The sequence below is a fragment of the Acanthopagrus latus genome, chromosome 3 (genome assembly GCF_904848185.1).
Source record: "Acanthopagrus latus isolate v.2019 chromosome 3, fAcaLat1.1, whole genome shotgun sequence".
Taxonomy (NCBI): domain Eukaryota; kingdom Metazoa; phylum Chordata; class Actinopteri; order Spariformes; family Sparidae; genus Acanthopagrus; species Acanthopagrus latus.
In genome coordinates, this window is record NC_051041.1 from 2074091 (window position 1) to 2100977 (window position 26887).

Sequence of the window (26887 nt, forward strand, 5' to 3'; positions counted from 1 at the left end):
AATCTGCACCAATAAAACTTGTATAACGGAAATGCAAGAAAATCAGTTAATTATTACAGAAGTGGTGTACTGACATACAGTATTTCTTTGTCTGTGGACCAGTGTTTTATCCCCATAATGTAAACTTGTCAACTTTAATAGATGTCATTGTCATGAAGGTGATTTCCACTGTCATTTAAAACTACATGTTTTTTCAGGTACTTTCACTCAGAAAATGTATAAAATATATGTTATTAAAATCTGAATACATTTAATTCTAACACCTGGAGTTCAGGATTAACATGTAGTCCAGATGTACTCAGTTCTTCTCCAGTTGTCTTTGAGTTAATGATGCCATATCTCTGCATTATGATCAGGTACAAATGATCCACTGCAGTTGGGTACAGGGCTTTAATAGCCACCACGAGGATGGGACATTTTACCCCAGCTGTAATGCTTCATATTGTCTTACAAATATTTGTCCACTGTAGTGCACACTATGCATAAAAAGGGATACATATTTGTATAGATGTTCTATGTGTGTGTAGCATGAAGGGACTACAGTTTACAGTTCATTATGCACCTTGGATTGCAACATGTGAAATGAATTATCTTCATTACCTTGAAATAGTGCAGGAAAAACTCAAACATCCTGTTGCTTCAACTGGAATTTGTATAACTTTAAATAAAGTCTTAGACTGGAAACACAGATTGTACTTTGCATTTTTTAAAACCCTAACCCTGTGATATGCAGTTTAAACAACAACAAAATCAAAATATATCTACATGTGAATATGTAAATGTGTAGGTCAGTATCATGATATGTTGAGTTCAGCTCCAGTTGACTGACTCTGTGTGTTTGCATATGTGTCCTGCCTCTCTGCTCCCAGCCGTTAAGAGGCCAGTGTTGATCAGTGGCTGTCCAGGCCTTTCACAGCCACTGACACGCCGGCAGCACAATGATGATGTCACTGCTTCTACTGCTGGCCACCCTGGGGCTCCTTGTTCAGGGTGAGACTCTCTGCTGAAAACTTTGCTTCAGGATGCCACCAGGTTCACCACAGTGATGTTCTGCTATGATGGAGAAACACTGAAACAAGCAGCATGGACCTTCTTCCATCTGTTCTCCATGTTAAAGAAATTATCCTCTTCTGTCTGGATGTTGATCGTCTTTCTCCAAACTGGATTTGTCTCAATAACTGTTCTCCTCTTTTTCATGTTTTGCAGATTCAACAGGACAAGTCACAGTGACTCAGTCTCCTGGAGCTCAGTCTGTTGCTCCAGGACAGACTGTTTCTATCAGATGTAAAGTCAGCCCAAGTACGAGTTACTGCTTCCAATGGTACCTTCAGAAAACTGGAGAAGCTCCTACACTCCTTATTAGATGTGGCTCAACTCGACATTCTGGAGTTTCAAATCGTTTCAGTGGGTCAGGCTCTGGGACTGATTACACTCTGACCATCAGTGGAGTTCAAGCTGAAGATGCAGCAGTTTATTACTGTCAGAGTTATCATGAAATCAACAGTCAGAGTGTGTTCACACAGTGAAAAAACGTCGTACAAAAACCTCCCTCAGTCAGACTGAACAGAAACTGAACTGACTGCTGCAGCTGGAAGCTACTGCAGAGACTGATACACTTCACTGAGGACACACACACACACACACACACACACACACACACACACACACACACACACACACATTTTTTAAATATCGTACATATTTTAAAGCACCATGGACCTGATTTGAAGTTATGTTGAAAAAATCAGATCATGTAAAGCTTGAAATACACTTCTTCAGCACAGCAGGTGACTGACAGTAGTGTCTGTTATTGTCCCATGAAAATGACACAAATCAGCTGTGATAACTTTCTCTGACAATTTCTCTATCAAACAAATCAGTAGAAAGTGAAGCTGAAGAGAGAGAGACAGTATGTTTTATCCATCAACACCTTCTTTTATCTATCTACCTGCTTCAGGATACCACAGCTAAACACTGTCAGGCTGCACTGACACAACTATTTTTACTTTTACTTCATTACATATTCTCATCATTTTTCATGATAATCTGATATTACAAAATGCTGCTGAGAAGAACTGTGAGGATATAAATGATCGACTGTTTTAAATGACGACATCAACACATGACAGGAGTTATTCTTGTAATAACATGCATGAACATCACTGAGTTGATCAGTTGGCCATAATTGTTTTAACATTCAGAAAATATCAACTTTACTGCAAGAAACGAAAATACATTTTCAAACTGTGATGAATTTGAAGAAAGAGATGGAGTTATCACTTTACGCAGATGATACTCTGATTTATATTCCAATTGCTGAATTACTGTTCTTTTAATAAGATTTTTGAAGTAAGAAATTAAGAATAATTCATGGGAACAAATGTATCCTCTTGAGGCAATACGTAAGTATTAATAAGTAACTTTGTGTTTGACCACAAAAAAATGGAAAGACTGCAGGATAAAATAAATTTGGTTCTGATGCGACTGTGTGCATTAATCTGACAAACGTTCCTCATATCTCATATATGTTGAAAAAGAAGGTCAAAGACATGTCACAGTTATAATAAAGGTAATGAAATCTTTATTGTTGTAAAATGTTGAAACAGAAGCAAGAACACATTAATGTTGAAACATGTTGAGAGAAAGAGAGAACAGAGAGAGAGCTGAGAGCAGTATGAGAGTAAAACCAGCAGCAGAGTCCCAGTGAGTCAGGTCAGGACTGGGAACACTGGTCTCTCCTCAGTGTCTCTGAGACTGGAGTCTGGGAGCCCTGGGTGGCCTCACAGGTCACAGAGCCCACCTTCCTCCACTGGTCTGCAGGGAGCCTCAGGGTGCTGCTCCAGCTGTAGCGGCCGTCCTTCTCCAGCACCCCGGGGCTCCTGCTCTGCTCCCAGCTGCTGCTGCTGCTGCTGCTGCTGCTGCCGTCCACCTTCCAGGACAGACTCCAGTCTGAGGGGAAGCCCTTGTTGGCCAGACACATGAGCGTGGCCTTCCCCTGCTGCAGCTCCTCACTGGAGGGGGGCAGCACCGTCAGGGTGGGACGGACATCACCTAGGAGACACCAATCAGCTTAGAGGACAGGGACCACACTGCTGTCAATCAACCAGCAGACACTGGGACACCTTCACTGTGTGAGAGTTGATTTAGTCCTTTAAGGAGTTTCTGTCAGATGGTTTTTCTGCTCCACCAGTCACTCACTCACACATTGTTTCACTTCCCTTTAAGAAGCCTCTCATGCATATCAGCACAGAGAGAATCATCAAACAGAATCAGCTGAAATATATCAAACTACACTGGAAATAAAACACATCAAACTTTCTCATCACAATCAGACAAAACCTGAACTATATGTGACTACAGAAAATGAACCGACTGCAATCAAATGTTGGACAAGAGGAGCATTTTGAACACTGCTGACATTGAGGTGAATAATTATATCTCCTTTTGTAAAACATTTGTAAAACAGGTTTACAGTTTTATCTTTTCAGCGGATGTTTAAATGTCACTTTGACAGGAATGTGTGAAGAAATGTTTAGTAAAGCTGCTCTGAGTTAGCCTCCATGATAAAGGAGGAGAATTAAAACATGAAGACTAACAGTGTTGGAATTAAAACAACATATATTTATCTGCCTCAAACACACAAAACATGACATTAAAAATGACTTCACAGTATTTTAGTTAGTATTTGTGCAGAAACTTACTTCCAACATCCAGTCTGGTTCCTCCACCAAAAGTCAACCACAGTGATACAAACTCATTGAGCCGCCGTACAAAAACCTCTGACTGTAGAGAGACACGGCTCTCTGACTTTGACACACTGAACTAAACCTACAAGCCCTCAAGATGCAACTTAACTATTAAAGTTAGAAAAATGATCTAAGTACGGTCATAATATTTCATTTATACTGTAACATAAGTTTTAGAATTCATATTTCTGAAGCAAACTTTGTCTCTTCCTGACAAACACTTGTGCAGAATTTAAACATTAATTTTCTAAACTGACTATTTTCGGTGTGATTTAAATATAAAAAAAAATAAAAAATAGTGCCTGAAATAATAAAAATATTGAAACTTTTGACTTACTTCCAAACTCCAGTCTGGTTCCTCCACCGAACGTGTACCACAGTGATACAAACTCATTGAGCCGCCGTACAAAAACCTCTGACTGTAGAGAGACACGGCTCTCTGACTTTGATACAAACACACTCAACAAACACGTTCCCAGTTTACCCAGTTTATGTTATACTGGCTGATTATAATGGTTTAAGTGTTAAACACAGACTCTAAATGTATGAATATGTATTTAATGTTTTTATTATGGAATGTCAAACTTCTACAAGCAAAATTCGATTTGTGTTTCAAACTAATTGAAATAAAACATTTTAAAATAAAAGCTTTATAATAACTCCTAGTAACTGTAAGTTATCATCAGAAACATGTTCATTGTAGATTATTATTTGAAATAGAAAACAATCTCCAATAAATCTGTCAACAATGATGTTGAGCTGTGTGGCAGTTAATTACGAGGATTTCACAAAATACTCTGAAAGTTTGATCATAATCAACCTCAAACCAAAGACACATACAGATGAGCTCTGACACATTCCTGATCAATAATCTGATACAGTGATTGATCGATTGATAAGCAGCATGATGAGAGTAATCCAAGTCGCTGTTGGAGTCAGTCAGAGCATTTCCATAGAGAGCCACTTTGCATCAGCAGCACCATGCTCCAGTGCTCTGGGAGAGTTTATAGTCCTGAGAGTTGAACACTGGATGACTGACAGCTGTCCTTCATGACAACAGAAGACACAGAAATCCTCCTCATCAAAAACATGACTTTGACCTGCGTCCTCATCTGGACTCTCCTCTGCTGCTGCTTCACAGGTAAAGTCCAGAGAATCAAACTCCTCTCCTCTATCAACATCCGTCCCTCTGAAATGAAGCCCACAAAACCATGACGCTGCTTTATGTTTTTGTCTCTGTGTCCTCAGAGTCCAGAGGTCAGTACACAGTGACTCAGCCTGCAGCAGTGAGCTCTGCTCTGGGAGGCTCCGTCACCATCAACTGTAGGACCAGTCAGGATGTTTATGTTTCTGGCAGCAACCACCTTTTAGCCTGGTACCAACAGAGAGATGGAGAAACTCCTAAACTTCTCATTTACTATGCTAGCACTCGAGCATCAGGGATTCCAGATCGTTTTACAGGCAGTGGATCAAACTCTGCCTTCACTCTGACCATCAGTGGAGTTCAGGCTGAAGATGCAGCAGTTTACTACTGTCAGAGTTTCCACTATCCCAACAGTCAGGATGTGTTCACACAGTGAAAAACCGTCGTACAAAAACCTCCCTCAGTCAGACTGAACAGAAAGTGAACTGACTGCTGCAGCTGGAAGCTACTGCAGAGACTGATACACTTCACTGAGGACACACACACACACACACACACACACACACACACACACACACACACACACACACTATTACCTTACTTACACTCATTATCCAGCAAATGTGTGCAACCATCAAATCACATTTCAGATTAAGTTAAACAGTAGAGACAGGTTGTCAGACCTGAGTAAAATGGAGGACTCAGATGCAGTCAGTGAACGGTGTTGACAGGCTTTTATTTTTATAGTTTTTTGAATTCTCGTCAGAATGGGAGACAAAACAACAGGCTGTGAAATTCTACACTCGCCTGAACAGACGAGGACAAAACACAAGAAATCAAAGAACAGAAAATCACTCCAGGAGGAAAAACGCACAAGGTCCACACTAATCTTATGAATAAATAATACACTCTGAAAATTACTCAAAACAAAAGATCACTGTCAAAGAGGGAAAACCAAAAGGCTGAAAACCTAACTGAGCTACACTGAGTTGCAAAAAACTACAAGAACAAAAAATGCCACATAGGAGGAAATAAATGATCAGCAAACAAAATTATCTTTAAAACTAACCAAACAATGAGGGAACTCTTTTTCTGAGGAACTGAAAAACATGAAAATACAAACTTGACAAGGCACGAGGTCCTTGACTTAGGCTGTGAAATAGGCTGAAGGTACTCAACACAACGAATGAACTGAATATTCTTGCAACAAGGACAGGAAGACAAAGACTACATACACATGAGAAGGGATGACACAGGTGGAAACGATTAGGGATCCGGGGAGACGGCAGACGGGTGACACAGGAGGAAGGGCAAGTGACCTGAAATGAGAGGAGAGTTACTTTTCAAAATAAAGCATGAAATTCACAAGACAGAAAACCAAACACAGGACGACCCTCGCCGCAGTGTGACACAGGGGAATTAAGTAAAGATAATACATTATTATGGACTTAAGACTGAGCATATTAACAGATGATATGTGCTGATGAAGTCTTGACAAAAGTCCTTGGTGCAACAGCTATGCAGGAAGATTTTATAATAATGTAACATCTGACCTGAGCAGCCGCAGATAATTCCTCCACAAAATAAGAGGGCCAAACATCCCAAAAACCTCAGGCAGCATCTCACCCAAGCAGGCTCACAAACCAAACATGAATGAAACAAGCCATGAATATTTGTAAAGAAATGCCATCATCTGCTATGACATGAAACATACTAGAAAGCATGACACCAAAACTTTAAAATGCTGAACTAATGTGTTTTAGTCAGCAATAATGAATGGTCAGGAGTGACCTGAATAACTTCCCCATCAATTGCTTCAGGACAACAATGCCCTGCTTGAGATTTAAAGGCTTCAGACAGCAATGGCAAGGCAAGTTTATTTGTATAGCACAATTCAGTAGTTACAATGACTTGAATAGCAATAAACTGAACATTATGATAAATTCTAATCAACATATTGTGGGTCTGGATTAGATGTCCAATTTTAGACATATTTCATGTAGTATAACTAATTATAGAATAGCAGATTTTTACAGGCATCATGATGTAGAACATGATAACTTACCAAGAGGAGTAGATTAAAAGAAATAGGTTTCTTGTTACACATGACAAAATAGCCTCACTGTACATCTCTAAAAGTGTGTTACCCATCTAGCTGAGGTAAATCAAGACCCAGCTGCTATTATAGAATAACAGCAGTCTTCCTCATCCCTGTTGAGGGAAGGAAAAACAAACTTTCCACAAATACATCCTCGTTGCAAGTATGCTAGATGAGGAAAATCAAGACCAACTTCTATTTTAGAATTTACAGAACAAGACGTCTCCAGGCAGTGATAGACAATGGTACAATAAAGACAATGTTTCAGTTTGGAAAAGCACCATGTAATCTCTAAACTAAGAAGAAATGATGGATTGATGTGAACATGAAGAGCTTAGGATAACAAGCAGCTTAAGGCAGTTGAATGTTCATGAATGTTAAGTAAAGTCTATCCTTTGATGGAAAAGTGAAATGGACACACTGTATTCCTCCTTCATTGTTGGTTAAAGAATTGTAATTTATTTCTCTGAATACCATCTAAAAGTTTATACTTGGATGAATCAGACAAAACTCATGGGAGGGTCCAGGTTGACATAACTGAAGCATTTCCATAGAGAGCCACTTTGCATCAGCAGCACCATGCTCCAGTGCTCTGGGAGAGTTTATAGTCCTGAGAGTTGAACACTGGATGACTGACAGCTGTCCTTCATGACAACAGAAGACACAGAAATCCTCCTCATCAAAAACATGACTTTGACCTGCGTCCTCATCTGGACTCTCCTCTGCTGCTGCTTCACAGGTAAAGTCCAGAGAATCAAACTCCTCTCCTCTATCAACATCCGTCCCTCTGAAATGAAGCCCACAAAACCATGACGCTGCTTTATGTTTTTGTCTCTGTGTCCTCAGAGTCCAGAGGTCAGATCACAGTGACTCAGCCTGCAGCAGTGAGCTCTGCTCTGGGAGGCTCCGTCACCATCAGCTGTAGGACCAGTCACAGGGTAGATGATGGAGAGGATCTATCGTGGTACCAACAGCGAGATGGAGAAACTCCAAAACTTCTCATTTACACAACTAGCAATAGAGCATCAGGGATTCCAGATCGTTTCACAGGTAGTGGATCAAACTCTGCCTTCACTCTGAGCATCACTGGAATTCAGGCTGAAGATGCAGCAGTTTACTACTGTATGGGGGAATTCTATGTCAACAGTCAGTGGGTGTTCACACAGTGAAAAACCATCGTACAAAAACCTCCCTCAGTCAGACTGAACAGAAACTGAACTGACTGCTGCAGCTGGAAGCTACTGCAGAGACTGATACACTTCACTGAGGACACACACACACACACACACACACACACACACACACACACACACACACACACACACACACACACAGCACCAGCAGATAATTCCTTCACAAAATAAGAGGGCCAGGCATCCCAAAATCACAGGCACTGTCTCACCAAGCAGGCTCACTGACCAAGCAAGATTGAAACAACTCATGGATATTTGAACAGAATGCCATAATCTGCTATGAGATGAAACATAGAGACTATGTAACCAAAACTTTAAAATGCTTAACTAATTGGTTTTAGTCAGCAATAGTGAATGGTCAGGAGTCTCCTGATTTTTTTCACCATCAATGGCTAGAGAACAGAAATGCCCTGTTTGAGATTTAAAGTCTTCGGACAGCAAATGGTCAGCAATGACTGGAATAGAAATACATTGAAAAATATGATCAATTCTGATCAACATATTGTGGGTCTGGATGATTTGTCTAATATTCGACCTATGTCATGTAGTATAACTGATTATAGAAGAGCAGGTTTTTACACGCATCATGATGTACAAGAACTTGCCAAGCAAAGAAGAGTAGATTGAAAACAATAGGTGTCATGTTACATATAACTAATACTCTTATTTGACAGAGGATAAGGGAATGACAGCAATGTTCCTAATCCTTTGAGTTGAGGACAAGAATAACACATTTCCCACGGATAGTTCCTTGTGACAAGTACGCTAGATGCGGAAAATCAAGACCAGATGCTATTTAAGAATTTACAGGAAAATTGTTGTCCTGGGACCAGGGCCAGCTGTAGCCCATTTGGTGCCCTCGGCGAGATTACTACCCACTCCCAAAAAAGAACACCATTATACAATTGAATGACAACATCTGAACCATTGGAACACTCACAACAATTTTATTTGAACAACAATGAACTTTGAAGTCACTGTTTCAAGCATGTGTTTCAACTAAATTTCAACTAAATTCTACACACCTGGACTTCCTTGCAGCAAAGGCATATATTACGTCATTAACACCTGCCTAGACACCTCATGGTTTATGGTCATCAGCGCTGAGTCCATTTAAATGCTCCTGAGACATGTTGGATCTCAGGTATGTTTTCCATCCATCCATCCATCATCTGTACACATTATATGTACTCCGCTTAATCCTCTGCAGGGTCGCGGGGGGGCTGGAGCCTATCCCAGCTGACTTAGGGCGAAGGCAGGGGACACCCTGGACAGGTCGCCAGTCTATCGCAGGGCAGGTATGTTTTCATGTGCTTCAATTTGGAGAAGCTCATCTCGGCAGCAGAAACTGTCACTGGAATGGTGACTGCAATCCTCAGGGCCACCCACACATTTGGATACATTTCCTACAGTTTCTTCTCCTGTAAGAACCTGCAAAGTTCAAATGTGGTCATTTTACCTTTGGCAATTCTAGGAAAGTCTGCCGTTCCTGTGCCAGTTTCTTCCAGTACAGGTCTGACTGCTCATTAAAGCTTAGGGTGTTGCAGAGTGTTTCACATTGTTTTCTTATCTCTTATTTAGGCAGGTCAGAGAAGTTGACAGGTACACCAAAGTTCCTCTCAACTTCACCCAAAATCTTAAATCTTTCCTGCAGTGACACAATGGAGACATCCACCACTACACTGAAAAGGGAAATTTCTATTTTCCTCAGTGCATCTGTCATTTTCTGGTCAGGAGCCTCATAGGAGAACTGTCTCTTTGTTTTTCGCAACCTCTACTGCTAAAGAACAGTTTCCACATTCATCTTCTCACACATTTCTTTAGCTGACACTTTGGCAGAAGCAAATCCAGTGGCTCTGTAGCTGATAAGAGAGGCTTCAATTTTCCTCAGAAGGTTGACTACAACATCAATCTGCATTGTCTCTGATTGTAATAATTTGCTGACATGATGAATTTTGGTAAGGAGGTCATGCCATACTTTGAGAAGCAGTAAGATCCAACCCCCTCGTTGTCCCTCGCCTCCATAATTGCTTCCCCGACTTCTGTAGCCTGGTATCTCTTGGATGTACAAGACAAAACTCATGGGGAGGGTCCAGGTTTACGTAACCGGAGCATTTCCATAGAGAGCCACTTTGCATCAGCAGCACCATGCTCCAGTGCTCTGGGAGAGTTTATAGTCCTGAGAGTTGAACACTGGATGACTGACAGCTGTCCTTCATGACAACAGAAGACACAGAAATCCTCCTCATCAAAAACATGACTTTGACCTGCGTCCTCATCTGGACTCTCCTCTGCTGCTGCTTCACAGGTAAAGTCCAGAGAATCAAACTCCTCTCCTCTATCAACATCCGTCCCTCTGAAATGAAGCCCACAAAACCATGACGCTGCTTTATGTTTTTGTCTCTGTGTCCTCAGAGTCCAGAGGTCAGATCACAGTGACTCAGCCTGCAGCAGTGAGCTCTGCTCTGGGAGGCTCCGTCACCATCAACTGTAGGACCAGTCAGAATGTTTATACTTGGAGCAGCTACCACGCCTTAGCCTGGTACCAACAGAGAGATGGAGAAACTCCTAAACTTCTCATTGACAGGGCTAGCTATCGAGCATCAGGGATTCCAGGTCGTTTTACAGGCAGTGGATCAAACTCTGCCTTCACTCTGACCATCAGTGGAGTTCAGGCTGAAGATGCAGCAGTTTACTACTGTCAGAGTTTTCACTATCCCAACAGTCAGCGGGTGTTCACACAGTGAAAAACCGTCGTACAAAAACCTCCCTCAGTCAGATTGAACAGAAACTGAACTGACTGCTGCAGCTGGAAGCTACTACAGAGACTGATACACTTCACTGAGGACACACACACACACACACACACACACACACACACACACACACACACTCCCTCTCTCACACACACACACCAGTAGTTGGCTAAAAGGCCACATACATAAATCACAGTATCTGTTTTTGGATTGAAAACTGATAATAACAAAAAATCCAATTAACATCCTGTTACATGCCACAAAAGCCTTCTGTTCGACATTTCACCAAACTGAATCATGGTAAAACTCAAAAGGCAATGTTGGCTTTTCCATAACTTTCCCCCATCCATTCAAAAATATGAATGCTCCTAAACAGCAAACTTTTGGTGGCATCTCAGAAAGGATCAGGGGATCTAGCATATGTTGGCCAAAACCAAAACAAGAGAAAGGATATGGCACACAATTATTTGAATACAATTTTAGTTTATTTTAAAGTTTTTAAATAAAATTGTAACTGGAAAGAAATAACTGTTACATGTATGATACCGTGGAAATGTGTTAATTTTAGATTACTCTGAATAAAAATGTCAATGAGGGGCGACCGTGGCTCAGTTGGTAGACCAGGTTGGCCTGTGTTTGGAGGGTCAGCGGTTCAATCCCTGACCCTGCCAATTGGACAAGACACTTCCACTTCAATGTGTATGACTGCTGTGTGTTTGTGGTGGTGGTTGGGGCTGTTGGCACTGAATGTGCAGCCACACTTCCGTCAGTCTGCCCCAGGGCAGCTGTGGTTACTATCGTAGTTCACCACCACCAGTATGACTGTGCATGAATGAATGGAACCTGGAACTCTGTGAGGCGCTTTGAGTACCTAGGAAAGCGCCATACAAATCCAATTCATTATAATTATTATTATTATTATAATGATCAGGATCAATTCACAGGAAAACAATCATTGTAATTTTTTATATGACGACATGGTGGTATATGAGGACATGGTCGTATATAAGGACGTTATGGTATGTGAGGACTATGTGGTATATGAGAATGTGGTGTATGTGAGGACCAGGTGGTATATATGAGGACTTGCTGGGGGACATGTTGGTATATGAGGACTATGTGGTATATGAGAATGTGGCGTATGTGAGGACTAGGTGGTATATGAGGACATGGTGGTATATTGGAACGTGGAAGAATGTATCAACATTGCTTTCTGTTCACCACCTTCCAATTTCTCTGCTGATGGTCCTGAAGCTGCCAGTGAAGCAGACTATAACATTTTGGTCATCATGTTGTAAGATATAATTAATATAAAATTAATAGGTCACCTGCGGACCACTGATTTATCCATATAATTCGAACTTGTCAATTTTAACAATTTCAGTGTCATATAGATGATCCATTGTCATTTAAGAATACTTGTTTTTCAATTGATTAATGCCAGATATTTGTGATTGTTGTTTTGATAATTGCACATACAGCACAACACAATTCAAGTTCATCAAGCTGTTGCAGAATTTCTAATTAGTTTCTCTGACTTTTCACTTCTCAATTTAGAAAGTGAAATCTTTCAACTCTGGATTCTAGATCATCAATGCTAAATATACTGACTGACATATTCACTAATTTGCACAAATTCAAGTGTACTGTAATAGTATCAGCTAAGTTACAATAGTCATGTAGACAAAACCACCTAAAAAATAAAAATATAATCTTGTTATAACACATTATGGTCTTCAGTTTGTGTGGTTTGGCAGCTGGTTGCCATTTCTGAACCAGACAGTTGTGGTATTCTCAGGAAGATTGCAGGGTGTGTCACATGTGACAGATGGATTCTGTCCTTTTCTCACAATGTCAGGTTCTACGTAGTCAGTAGAAGGCAGTCAGATCTATGATACATTTGAAGAAACAGGGTCATATACACAGGAACATGGGTCATTACATTCCAGCTCACCCTGAATTTAAGTTAGCTTTTGTACAATATCATGTTTATATGTATACAAGTCTATTCTATTTCTTACCTTCCTAATTATATTGTTGGTCATTCTTTGCTATGGTTATTATTGACAATGAAGGAATACTTCTGGTTCTGATTCTGAATTCAAAATGTTTCACGGTTCATGACAGGGAGTTCCTTGAAAAAGCTTTGTTTTTATTTGTCTAAGAGCTGGATTTCCACATATTTGCAGTTCTGTATATTCTTTTCCTGCTCGATTTTTTTGGATATTTATTCAAATAATTGTTGCAAATTGCTTTACAATAATCAGTGTCAATTATCAAATTTTTTACCTGACTGGTTTTCAAAAAAGGTAATATCTCCACTAGTTTTTACATTGATGCAGGCAAATGTTGATTCAGTGCATCTAGAAGTTATTTAATCCTGGTGCCACAGATCTTGGTATAAAAGACAAGTTTTGCTTCAAACATATATGACACATCTCAGATTACTCCAAAGTGAGTTTAAATTGATTGCCCACTATTTTGATACTCAACCAATCAAATAAAAAAGACAAAAGTCAGACTATATATAAATGGATCATGATCATTTATCATCCTGAGCTTGATCAACATTTCTTTATTTACATTTTATAAACTAAAAAACTAATTGATTAGTTAAGATTAATTCAAATGTGGTTTTCAACCTATCAGGACTTGTTGGAGGAGGTGAAGGAACTGAAAAACATAATTTTTAGAGTGTTCTGATACAGCAACAGTATTGTCTGTGGTAGTTTTACTTTTTTGTAGAGCATATGTGAATCCCATTTAAAGCAAGCTGTCGCTGAGGTTTCAGTTTTGAAAAAATAATTGAATGGTGACATCTTCTGGTCCAAAAGTGACATTGCGCATGTTTAGGAGCGCACTAATGATGACAGCAGCTCTGCCTTCAGATACTGTATGTGTGACTTTTCTCAGGATTTTCGTTCCTCAGTTTAGCTCCAGTACAGGTTCTACTTTATGTTTGCATGGGCAAATTTTGCCATTCACACGGTGGCAATTTCATACTGAAGGGTCTTCTTTTCAAAATGAAATAATACCAAGAACTACTTTTTGTATTTTTAAGATTTAAAAAGGTTCAGAGTTTTTAAACTGCAATTTCTGTTCATACTGTACATCTCCAAGGTTGTGAGAGCAATCTCAAAATAAACTCAAAATCAGCCCAAAGCACACCTGTGCACTAATCAGGTGCTTCAATCAGCTTCTTGAAATGTTACACCTGTCAGATGAGGGATCATTTTGGCTCAGTAACATGGTTTGAATGGATATGAGTGTGTACATCATTATTTGGAGCCACGACTACAGGTGCAGTACTCAAAGATGACAGTGAGGTTGAAGGGGGCGCTCTTCTCCCTCTCCAGCTGGTCTCAGCTGTGCAGAAGATGGGACCAACCAGGTCTGAAATCTGAATACTAATGATGGTCAGCTCACTGGACGTGGCCTCCTGACCACCCGTGGAATGATAAAGAGACTGCATTAATGAGATATTAATTAGGAGAATTATTCGGCTTCAATGCAGGAAATCAGAGCAAATTTAAATCTGATATACAGTTATGAAGTCTCACCTTTTTAATAACAACTCATGTGTTGTCGGCCATGATGGGTGTGGTGCAGCTCAGCTGAGTGAATTTGAGGAAGAAGCAAGTGAGAACCACGGTTGCTTTAAGCTCGACAGTCTCAGACATGTTGGCCCTGATGGTCACATTCAACAGGTATGAAACACAGTCATTTGAATGGTGATGTGCCAAGGTTGATGGTTCAACTCCCACACATCTATATTGTCAGACACGAGAATCTCCCCCAACTATCAGTCGATGTTCAGGAAAGATTGGTGCTGTGTTGCATCTTCAGCAAATATACTGAAATGCCTCATGTTTGGACAACTACAGCTATAAAAAGTAACATAAGCAACAGGACACACCTTTGTGAGAACCAATGCTGCTTTATGTAAGCGATGACAAGACACAACAAGCCTTGAGTGGTGAACAGAGGAGCGCTTAGAATACTTTTCACACTTGGCAAGTTGTTGTTATTTTCCACCCATCCATTTTTTTCCCCTTCCATGTTGCTCTCAGGACGCTTTACCAACCCAACATGTGTCTATTTGACATCCTGGGAATGAGACTCAACAATGTCTTTGTGGCGCGTTCAGGAACAGCTGGGACAAATCCTACTGATTCTATCTTTAACTTTAATTGTCTTTGAATTCTATTAATATGGCGTGAGCTTCAGTTAGATTTGACCACAAATGTCTTAATACATTTCAGAGTCTGTACTTTTACTGGAGTAAAGAAGCTGAATCAGTACTTCTGCTTTTATCAGAGTCTGTTTTCACACGAGTATCTGAACTTCTATTGGAGGAAAGGATGTGTTGACTGTTGTCACCTCTGCCTGCTGGCAGGAAAGGTAATATTAGGTATATAGGTGATATTTCAGTCTGTGATGGACCAAATGACCCAGAAAACAGGCATCCCCTCAGGGAACATATCCTACAAGTTATTTGAAGGTTGCACAATTATACCCTCAGAGAACCTTTAGGGAACATAGTAATCCATCTAACACTTTTCAAGACATTTCATAAAAAAGCCAAAACATGTCAAGCTGCTCCAGAAAAAGTCACTACTGTCAGAAGGATTCATCCTCTTGGGATCATGAGTGTCTGCACAAAACCTCATGGAAAGCAAGAACAGTTCAAACTGTTACAATCAAACAGTTCAATAACTATTGTATTCAAATATCCAGTCTATATTATGTTTTTCCCTCACCTTCACCCAAACTGTCACTTTACTGAGATGGATCTGATGACTAATTGATCATCAGTGGACTCTGTGACTTGTCCAGACAAGACCTGAAAGAATCCAAACGAGTCTGACACACAGATGGGCCTGTTACACATGTTCCCGTAAATCCCTCTAAATGTCAGCGGTTTGGGGCCTCACCGTAAACACTGTGGGAATAGACGTCAGAGAGCCGCGTCATTTAACCCAACAGGACCGGAAACAGGGCAAACACGGCTTCAAAGTAAGAGCCCTAACTTAGTCAAATAAATTTAGGTACCTGCTTTCTTACCACTGATTAACGCTTCTCTACGTAGGAAAGTATGTTTTTACTGATATCAACATACTGTATTTTGAATATGTGTGAATGTGTGAAAAATCAATATTATGTATGTTTGTGCTTTTTCATTAAATCCAGATGATAAAAACATCAGGCACATTTTGCAACTAAAATCCCCCTTTTAAACCTTTTTCGAAGGTGCTGTGCTCTGCTGCTGCCTCATAATCAATACTATTGATATTTGTTAATGAAGGTTATTAACAATCTGACAAGATGTTGTTGTTGACATTTCAAAGAATAGATTTGAAAATCCCGCTGTTGGTTTAAAAAGCACTGATTGATTTCTGATCTTGCTCCTACATTAAGAACCGTCCAGACCTCTGAGGTCATCAGGTTCAGGTCTGCTTTCAGTGCCAGGAGTCAAAACTAAACATGGAGGAGCAGCGTTCAGATGTTTTGTGGCACATATCTGGAACAAACTCCCAGAAAACTGCAGATCCGCTTCAGCTCTCACCTCGAGCCTGAAGACCTTTCTGTTTGTGCTGTACAAATAAACCTGCCTTGCCTTCCAAGCGTGTGGACTTTATTTTGAAAGTAGTAACAGGAAGCCCCCTCCTTACTGCGAGCTGCTTGACCCCAGTTTAGACTTCAGACTTCATAAACAGGCGGAGGAGAACAGAAGTTGTAGAAGTTGTTTCCCACTTTCACTGAAACTTTTTTGTTATCCACCGCTCAGATGTCGACCACCAACGCGGCCTGTGAGGGGATGTACTCCAAACTGATAGACAATAGTCCATATGATGATCTCAACCACAGGCCAGATGTTGGACCCAGTGGTAAGAACTCAGCACAGAAATAATAACAACCTTCATTAATCTAACAGCTGTGTCGTTGATGTCCTCCCAGGATGAGATTGGAGGAGCTTTCTTAGGTCTTTCCTCTCTAACTGATTTAAACCTGAACCCTAACTAATAAAACACATGATGTAACCATGGCAGCAGTAATAAAAATGTTTTACTGTATATTAAATTATATATATATATATATAGATATATATATATATATATATATATATATATATATATATATATTACATATAAATCATCAGGCAGGTGAGTCGTTTTTACAGCATGAATTTTTAAAATCTCTGAATCAAGAGCAGTAGAAGACTTTCAGGAGTTATGTAATAGGTGAAAGGCCGAAAGGACAGTGTCAAGTCTTAATATGTTCATAAAAAATGTCTGTTTTGTCTTTTAAAAACGCCTGATGTGTTGATTAAATCTGACAATTGGCTGATGGCAAGAATTCAATTCATCGTAACCAAAACTGAGTCAGTCTGCCACTAAATCTGCGTTAATCCTGAACCTGACAGACCAACAACAACCACTTGGGTCAGTGTGGGAACAAATCTCTGTGACGGATTCAGACAAATTAAAGTAATTTCCTTCACTGCTGCATGTTTAGTCTAATAATTGTAGTGCAGTCACATTTCCCACATCCTATAACTGCTCTGACATGTTTTTTTTTAACAAGTCTGTCAGACAAGATTCCTCCACGGATAAAAGCTTCTGACAAACACATAATTCATCAGCATGATTGTTTTTCACCTTGTCATGACAGGGCTATATTAGGACGTTTTTTGTTTGTTTGTTCGTTTTTTTTTCAATTATGACACTTTTTTTGATAGATTATCTGCCCTTAGATTGTGACTTTTACATGTCTTTTGTAGTCCTACTGAATATCTGTCTTTTGTGGCTTCGCAGTACACTGTATGTAAACTGCATCCAGTTGCATTGTGGGTAATGTGGGTGCCAAATTTTAGAACATGTGGAATAAGAAAAGGTGATATCTCTGGTTCTGCTGTATCGATTCTGATCATCTGGTCTAAAAGTGTCCATGAGTCCAACAGGACTGAATCAAATCAGTAGGCTGCTTTTCAGAGCTCGGTGTCTACATTACCCACAATGCAACATGGCCACTGAGTTATGTTAAATCTAGTAAACAAGATTTTTTTATTTTTTTTATTTAACAATCTCTCTCTCTCTCTCGTGACCTCCAGCTCACCCAGTCTCCCCAGTCAGAGTGATACCCAGGCCGAGCGGACCCGGGCCCTACCGCCTCGCCACCATCTGCCTGGCGACACTGTGTGCCATCCTGTTGATCTCCATCATCGCCGTCGCTTCGCAAAGTGAGTACAAGCTGGTCTAAAAAACACAATGCTGAATAGATGTTAAGAGTAGAAAAAGCTAAAAAAAAAAAAGTCAGTGGGGCACAAGACCTTGAAACCACTGAAAAAAATGATAATTTTGATTAAAAAGATCAAATCTTCATTAAGAATATTAACTAAAAATACAAGAAAAATCTGAATAAAGAATAGAAGAAGCACTAGAATCCAATAAAAAGAGCTCTGACCTAATTGTCAAATGTAAAAATGTATATAGTTTTATTTGTGCATTCATTTTTGTGGAGATAATTTGACTCCAAATTAACTTTCTACATTATGTCGAAGTTGGTGGTGCTCTTGTCGTTTGAAAGCCCATACAGCTAAAAGTGTAAGTCTGGTTGCTTCAATACAAAATACAAACAATATTTTCTACGGATTTGATGTATAAATTATGTGTGTGTAGTGAAAATTGTGGGATCATAATCTAGCTTCAGAGAAATAATCTCAGATTTTTTTTCCCAGCTCGTCTCATAATGATGTCGCCCACGGGCTGAAAATTTCCCAAAACATAAACTCTGATTTCTTATGAACTGTTCAAGCTATCAAAATGTGCATTTTGGCCAGTGAAGTCCTGATTCTGCTGACTGGTTGAAACTTTGAATCACCTTCTATGTTAAAGAATGGTGAGACAACAAAGCTCCAAACAGGGGTTGGTTTGAGCTCATTTCACAACGACTTCCCGTTATTTCTTATAGAAAATCTTTTCCCATTTTTTGCGACCTTTGAAAAAAAAAAAAGGTTTGGCAGATCGCTACCAAAAGTTATTCCACACTTGTCCTCATAATTCTGCACGATTTGATATATTTTTTTGCGTATGTGTAGGAAAAGCTGACCAAAAAATTACACAGAAGTGTCCAAAACAATACGTATACTGAATAATATCACTGAATAGTAATTGATGTTCTTTGTACATCAGGCAAACTAAAGCACATGTGACTGGTGCACGCTGAGAATATTAAGGCAGAAGCAGGGAATTTAAAATTGCTGATTGTGCAGAATAAAAGAGGATGCAGCAGTTTGACCTTTGGCAACACTGACATTTAAGGATTGTTGGCCAATAGGGCTCCATGATGTTAGAGATATTCAACACGTGTGTGGTTGCACTCATTATGTGGAAACTGCCACACAGTCAGGAGCCTGCTTCTGCTTTTCAATAAGCCTGTCAGCCAATGTAGTGAAAGCGTGCAGTCTTTAAATGTTAAATGTGTCTATTTATCATAGAATGCATTTTATACAAGACTTGCCAGCGTTTTATTCTGTCCTGTGTTTCTGTCACAACTTGTTCAAAACAACTTAAACAAAAAGGAAACACGTTCGATTAAAAAGATTTAGCATTCATTTTTATGTCAAGTTTCTGTCCAGGTTGGTCCTCTTGTTCAGAAACTCCATGTTTTACACATTGAAGTGTGTTTCCAGGTCTTGGAGCATCTAATGCATTTGTGAAAAACATAGTATGTTGGATTGTGGGTAATGTAGGCTCCAGTTTAAAAACAAATTATCGAAAACAATACAGCAGAATCAAAAATATCACCTTTTCATTCTACATGTTCTTATTTCTTTTTTAATACCCACCGCCAACATTACCCACAATGCAGCTAAACCACTGAGCGACATCATCGGTTATAATACCATTTTAAAGGTTCAAACTCAAGGATCTGGACTTTGATGTAGGAGCACAATTACCTATTATTACCTGAACAATACTGATTTTTTGGATGCCGATTCTAAAAAGTTGAAAAAATATCCTATAACACAATAACTCATCACACACATAAAAAGGAAAGCACCAAATGACAAAAACACATCGATGTGTTAGACTTGGAGTCTTGTTCAATCTGATCCCGAACATGCTAACTCTGCTTTATATCATTTTCCCAATTCTGCTGTGTCCATTAAGTTATGAGTCCATCCTTCACTTGTTCTGCAGATAAGAACAAACCTCAGGGCGGTGGTGAAGAGACCCCAGAGATACAGAAGCAGACACAGGACACAAATGTGTCGGCTCTGGTCGCCACCATCAGCAAACTGCAGGAGGAGAAAATGCAGCTGCAGAAAGAGAACGACGAGCTGCGGGAGAAACTGGCAGCCAAGATGGCCACTAAAGGTACAGTGTGTAGCGCTTACTGTCATGCATCTGAATGAGAGATGTAAATACACACAGGTAAATGTCTATGCAGACGAGACTGTACTGTTTGTATCTAAATGTCTCTGCGGGTCATCAGCTCCCGAGGTGATCAAACCGACCATCACCCCCATCACCTGCCCCGTGAACTGGGTTCTCTTCAGCAGCAGCTGCTACTACGTCTCCAGAGTCAGCCGGGATTGGCCGGAGAGCAAGTCGTACTGCGAGAGCCAGGGAGGTCACCTGGCCATCATCCTCACAGCCGAGGAGCAGGTACAGTCGACGGGCTGCTCAACAGATTTTGTGTCAGTTGAAGTTTAGTTGAGTGAATCTCCTGCTGAAGAAGGTGTTGTAATTCTTTTCGAAAGGTTTATACTAATGGATTTATTTCAGAAATTCAGATCTATACACTGAAATGTGCATTTCATGCATATTTAAACCCATTCGTTCCTATTGAAGAGAGTTTTTATGAAACATTACTCAATCATGTTGTTGTTGATCGATATCTTGGTGCTGTAGTGATTCATGTGTTTTTAATAGTTTCTGAAGCACCAACAGGATCATAAGAAAATAATAATAATATAGTTTTCACCAGCGTTATTCTTTCATAAGAATCAGAATGATTGAACATAATTTGGCTTGCTGTCATCATGCTGTCTGCTGATAGGCCTGGGATGTTAGGCATTGAGATGTCTCTCCTTTGGTATATTAAAACATTTCACTTGTTTCCTGGCAGACGTTTGTGTGGGGGCTCCTTCCCCGAGGCCACTGGAACGCCTTCTGGATTGGGATTACTGACGAGCACACAGAGGATCAGTGGAAGTGGGTGGATGGCACCCCGCTGGTCGGAGGGTAGGTTCACCTCTTTCACATATCCACCTCCTGACGCAGAGTCCTGACATCAAATCATGGCTGCATCCTTCAGTAGAAGTTCAGAGACTTGTGTAAAAACAGACTCTGGTGACAGGAGAAGTTCTGATCCAGCTTGTTTCCTCCAGTACAGTAACAGAGTTCAGGCTCTGACATGGACTCAGAGTATCAGAGTAAAAAGTCTCCCTCTGAAGGACATTTGTGCTCAAAGCTAACTGAAGCTCACCTCATATTAATAGAATTCAAAGACTATTAAAGTTAAAGGTAGAATCAGTAGGATTTTTGTCCCAGCTGTTCCTGAACGCACCACAAAGACAGTTGATTGTTGAGTCTCATTCCCAGGACGTCAAATAGACACATGTTGGGTTGGTAAAGCGTCCCGAGCAGCAACAAAGAGAGAAAATCAGAAACTCTCTGCAGATACGAGACACTAACACGCCTTTTCTCCACATTCCAGCCTCCCTCTCTGTCTGTTTACGGCTTTTACGTCTTTGTCTCGTCTCGCTGCATCTGCCGGGCGTGATGTGCTCTGATAGGTCGACGTCAGTCTGATGACATTGGGAAGGCGACGTGTGATGATGCCAAATAAAATGATCCATAATTCCCCTTAAATGCGTCAAACTGAAGTAGTAAGCCTGTTTTAAAATGTGAGGAGGAGAAAGTTCAGATGTTTGTGTGAGTCAGTGTTTGATATGAAACACTTGACCATGTCATAGAAAGTTGAAACAGGCGTGTGGACGATGTCGAGTTCTGATTTGTGCCTGAACTGTGACTCCGCCGGCTCCAGACTGTCTGTGACACACACACAAACACACAAACACACACACACACACACACACACACACACACACACACACAGTGACTGTTTTACCTCAGTTGAACATTGACCTCTTGCATACCTGCAGACTTTGGCTGGTGTTCTGGCCTGGCTGCTGCACAGTGAGGACGCAGCCAGCGGAGGGGAAAAGAGGGAAGTAGACGAGGCAAATGACTCGAAAGTCATCCGTTATTTTAGGCTGCACAACCCGAAAAAGGAGCTAAAATTCCCAGAACCCAAAAAACCTTGTTGTTTTTAATCTAACAGCACCATGGTGATGGAAAGTTGGAGAAGTTTTGCAGTCCATGAAACATTTCTGGAGCTTCAACTGAAGTAGCTGGGGACCAAAACTACAAACAAATTACAATAAAATGGCTCTAGAGCCTCTAGAAGTTTAGTTCAGCAGCTTTAAAAAGGGTAAAAAAAATCAGCTTGGAGCTTCTGGACAGCTGGATTACGTCGGATGATCTGCTGGGAGATGATCTACTTCAGCTGTCCAGCTGTTTTGCCGTATCGCTGTTTTGTTGTGAAGCTCCAGAAATGTTTTGTGGACTACAAAACTTCACGTGACTTTCCATCAGTGTGGATGTCTTCCACTTAACTGAATCTCGTCCCTTTCAGCACAGCAACAATGAACGGGGAAGTCACTTAAGAGTTAAAGACTCTAGACGTTCCAGATGTGAGCTAACAGCTGGACGGAGGTCAGACTCATGTCCGCCTGCAAACAGCAGCTCTGAGCAGCGTTACGTAACTGCTGCAGGGCGCCGCTCTGCAGGTGAGCTCTGACCTCTGACCTCTGGTGCACAACAAACGTGTCAGATCCAAAAAGGAAACTGTGCGAAGCTTTAAAACGCAAACTCGGGTCTTCTTTATCTTGCACGTTGTCTCTGGCTGCTCACAGAGTTTCACTGGGACGAGCACAGAAACATGTCACAGTCTATCACAGTCGCTCATTCTCATTTTGTTTTCCGGAGCGTATTTCCCATCAGCTTGCCAACTCAGATTTCCCAATAACCATATGATTTCTCTTCCTCATTCTGAGAAAATTTGCTGATGACTAACCCTGTTATCATTCCTCTTTTGCCCCCAAACATTCCTCCCCCTTCCTCTTTTCCTGCTGGCATGTTTCTTAATATCCCGGCTCTTCTCAGCTGACACCGAGTGATTCAAACAAGTTTTTACACCGTCTGCAACTTTCATGTTTATCTCTTATGTTGAAAGTAGCAGCGTTAGTGTGCATATGTTGGACACTGCCTGCTTAAATTATACAGGACTAAAAAGGATCTTATAGCAGGAAATATTCTTATTTATGTTTTTATGAGTGTATGTTCACCTGAAACTAAGCTGTTGGAATTCGACCACCTGAGAATGACTCAAATATCGACTATCTTTCTTAAAAATTGATGCAAGACTTGATTCAAGCACTCTGCTTTCTCCCTCCAAGCCACATTATCTGCTTTCTTTGCTGAGTGTGGAGGAAGCTTGTTGATTATCTAGGTGATGAAAACTCTTCCTGCACCGAACAACATCGCAGCCACCAGGTGTACTGACAAGTTCCTTCTGTCGTCTGACTGTAGCTTTTGGGAGGTCGGCGAGCCCAACAACCACATCGACGAGGACTGCGGCTACATCGTGAAAACACGCGTGATGGAGCGAGTGGCCATCCGGAGTTGGTACGACGCCCCCTGCAGCATGGACCGGCGCTACATCTGCGAGAAAGAGGTCGGCCCCGGCACGAGCACCGCCATGCCACACTGAGTCACCGCAGGGGAAACCAGGAGAGGAAGTGAAGCAGGGTTAACAAACTGAGGCAGATATCTGTCTCCACATACACCACCTCATTCTTTAAAAAAACAGATGTTGAGGTTCATCTTTCACAGGATGAACATTAGAGACATTTTCCCTGAAATGAAAGCGTGGCGTGTTAGATGCATGGACACTAAATATCACATGGACTGTTAGTGTCTTAAAATTGGTTTGAATAGCTGAACACTGCAGCAGTTACTGTAGTGTTATCTTTATCAGCTCAACATATCTATAATTTCTCTCTAATAGAACGATTAATATCAGCATTTAAAGAAACCTTTGTGAGGTTATTATGGGGCTAACTTACTTAGTTTCAGCTCTTAAAAAAACTAAATATGAGACGTTAAAGTCCATGTATGTCTCCTGTATTATACAGCTTGTAATTCTATATGCATATTCTGTTTAGTCGTTTGCACTACAGATAATTCTTTGCAACCGATTTAACATCAGTGAGTCTAAGACGCGACTCGAGTTTCGACACTGAAGCCTGATTTAAGAAAACACAGTGAAACTCGAGGAACTAACAGCTGGTGCAGCTGGATCCTCTTCCCCTCGAATACAAACGAGTTTAATTCATTCATTCATAAATTGTTCCACTTTATAACCTCGGGTTGAGTCACTTTCGGAGGACGACTGTGGCGCTTTAATGACTTCATGTGACTGAATGTGTTTTACAGTCGTGATCTGACAGTCAAACTGCATCCAGCCACGTGAATAATATCATATTTTTATGAGACTATTAATGTTTTGATTAATGTTGAACAGGCTTCTTATCAATGAATGGTGTTAGATCGTTATTAATTATACGTAATGGGAGTGTGACGATGTTAACTGTGTGTGTGTGTGTGATTATTGTAACGTGTGATCAGTTTGAGTTTGATGCAACATAAATCTAAAACTTGATGTCCTGTGAATCTTGTAAATAAGTAAAGATAATTGTTTTGTATCTCAGTGTTGATTCACTTTTTATTTTAATTACAAGACAGCAAGTTTTCTAGTTACACCACTGGATATTTGTAATGACACCTGGAGAACATTTGTGTCAAACTTTGATGTTTTCTCAAACTTGACCCAGTGTTTTTTGTTGTTGGTTTTTGTGCCTGAACCTAAACAGAACATGAACAAACTGTTTGCAAAAGAGAAAAATAAAATCCAGCCTAAACAAAAGTAAAGTTGCAACATGAAGAAATGTTAAGTTTCAACTTTTCTGTGGTTTTGCAGAAACATACTTGAAGTTTTGTTCTCCAAAGGCCTCGCTTAACAAACCCGAGTGTGGTTTTGTAATCGCTGTTCACTGTGTGTTTTTTATGTTGTGTTGTTGTATATATTGATTCCTGGTTTAATGAAGTTCACGCAGATCAGTTTATACAGAGTTTCTAGGCCACAAACGGCTCATCAACATACCAGTAATCAGTTAAATAATTGTGCAGTACGAGTTGTTAAAATGTCCAGTTTTCTTCAGTTCACTTTCTCAATCAAAGTACTTTAAACTTGTCTCCACCAGTTATTTGTTTCAGAGATATGAATCAACAACTCGTCCTCATGAAACACGACGTGATGGTTTGTGTCTCCTCTCGTCCTTTAGTTGTTGTTGTTGTCGTCGCCCAGCAGGGGGCACTGCTAACACAAGCAACCCGAAGGAGCCTGCAGGACACTTTTAATAATAACAGAGATGAAGAATAACTAAAAAAGACTTTAAAAATGTTCATATGCTCATGAAGAATTTCCTTCTGCTGCATTTTTTTGATGAGAAAGTTTCAAAATCAGAAAAGAGACTCCAAGTGTTATTTATCACACACAAGCCAAAACTTAAGCTTCCTGATTAACTTCTGATGAACTCGACTCCATCTGCTGTACACAAAAGCAAAAGCAACACTGCAGTTTCTCTAAGAAAAATATGAATTAGAAAGATGATAATCCAAATGCACATGTTCTTTGAGTTATCTTACCTTGAAAAGCAAAGTAGGTCCACACAGGAAAGTCTACATTTTAAATTTCTCACTGAGTTGATCAAACAAATTTTGAGCAAAATACACAGAAGCATCAAAGAAACACACAACAGAATCTTTGTTGTTGTAGATTTCTTGTTTCATTCTCACTTCACATTTACAAAATCAGTCTTCTTCTCTGCTCTGAAGGACCGACCGCGTCACCTCGTCCACTTCCTGTCTCGTCAAAGTGGGCTAAGTGTTGGCTTTAATGCAGGAGCCAAAGGTGGAGGTTGTCGGCGGGGGTTTTTGCTGAGTGCACGGTTTGAACGCATGCTTCCCTCCTGAGCTCGTTACCACAGAGAGTTACCAGGAAGTCAGCTAGCCCTCTTCTGTCACACTTCATTAGGATTACAGGCCGACGCTTACTGAGACAGAGAGGGAGAGAGAGAAACGCTCAGGCTCGTTACTAACGCCACAGAATTATGTCTCCCATCGACAAATCAAACAACCCGACCAGAGACACCGTGAAGGACACGTGGACCCAAACTGTCTGCAGAACGTTTCCCTTGTCTGGAATCAGATGAACTGTTTTTAAATCCACATGCAACTCTTTGTTTTCCAGAGACTTTAAGAGTTGCATTCAGAAACCCCAACTTCTGAAAAAGTGATGGTTTGAGATGGCAGCTGGTGCACCGTACAATCCCAAAGCGTCACTTTTTGAGACTCAGATATAATTCTGTCCTTTAAAGGATAGGTTCACAGTTTTCTCTAGGTCTTTAAACAATAGTTGAATGCCCACAGGAACCCTGAAATCTGCTGCTGTAATCGTTCCTCCTGTTAATACGTCCTGAAGTCAGTTTAGAGAAAGTGATGTGTAAAAATACGTCTTTGTTCTTCGGAAAAAATTATCTAATTTGAGGCTTCAGCAGTTACACCACTGGATATTTTAAACAAGCACACGTGGATATACATGCCTAAATTCAGGCAGAGCAACACAAAGCGCAAGCAACCATGTTCAAACACTTCCATGCTTTTGCAGAAATGTCTGCTAGCGACATTTATTCTGCCAACCGAAGTCTCTGCAAAACCACAAATAACTTCAAACTGAACGCATCTTTTTTGTCGCAA

General features: G+C 40.5%; 1 protein-coding gene and 4 gene segments (V, D, J or C); 4 read left to right on the top strand and 1 right to left on the bottom strand.

Annotated features, from left to right (window-relative positions):
* Positions 1 to 2558: 2558 nt before the first annotated feature.
* On the bottom strand, positions 2559 to 3821 carry LOC119016891. The segment is given in 2 exon segments: positions 2559 to 3051; positions 3702 to 3821. A coding segment is annotated over 1 exon segment (267 nt).
* An 859-nt stretch (positions 3822 to 4680) lies between these two features.
* LOC119016940 lies at positions 4681 to 5343 on the top strand. The segment is given in 2 exon segments: positions 4681 to 4887; positions 4995 to 5343. Coding segments are annotated over 2 exon segments (423 nt in total).
* A 2175-nt stretch (positions 5344 to 7518) lies between these two features.
* LOC119017029 lies at positions 7519 to 8196 on the top strand. The segment is given in 2 exon segments: positions 7519 to 7727; positions 7835 to 8196. Coding segments are annotated over 2 exon segments (414 nt in total).
* Positions 8197 to 10284: 2088 nt separating this feature from the next.
* LOC119016914 lies at positions 10285 to 10943 on the top strand. The segment is given in 2 exon segments: positions 10285 to 10489; positions 10597 to 10943. Coding segments are annotated over 2 exon segments (423 nt in total).
* Positions 10944 to 16642: 5699 nt separating this feature from the next.
* On the top strand, positions 16643 to 25000 carry LOC119017435 (CD209 antigen-like protein E). The gene is made up of 6 exons (XM_037094162.1): positions 16643 to 16825; positions 18049 to 18177; positions 20141 to 20317; positions 20436 to 20608; positions 21072 to 21187; positions 23600 to 25000. The coding sequence occupies exons 1-6, from the start codon at positions 16726 to 16728 to the stop codon at positions 23778 to 23780; spliced, it is 876 nt and encodes a 291-aa protein (XP_036950057.1). The 5' UTR covers positions 16643 to 16725; the 3' UTR covers positions 23781 to 25000.
* The last annotated feature ends 1887 nt before the right edge of the window (positions 25001 to 26887 follow it).

What these genes read in the sequence shown, in the direction of transcription:
- LOC119017435 (XM_037094162.1), top strand. Translation starts at nt 16,726, where the DNA reads ATGTCGACCACCAACGCGGCCTGTGAGGGGATGTACTCCAAACTGATA. An exon ending in CATCGCCGTCGCTTCGCAAA is followed by an intron (nt 18,178 to 20,140) that starts GTGAGTACAAGC and finishes CTTGTTCTGCAG; the next exon opens with ATAAGAACAAACCTCAGGGC. An exon ending in AGCCAAGATGGCCACTAAAG is followed by an intron (nt 20,318 to 20,435) that starts GTACAGTGTGTA and finishes GCGGGTCATCAG; the next exon opens with CTCCCGAGGTGATCAAACCG.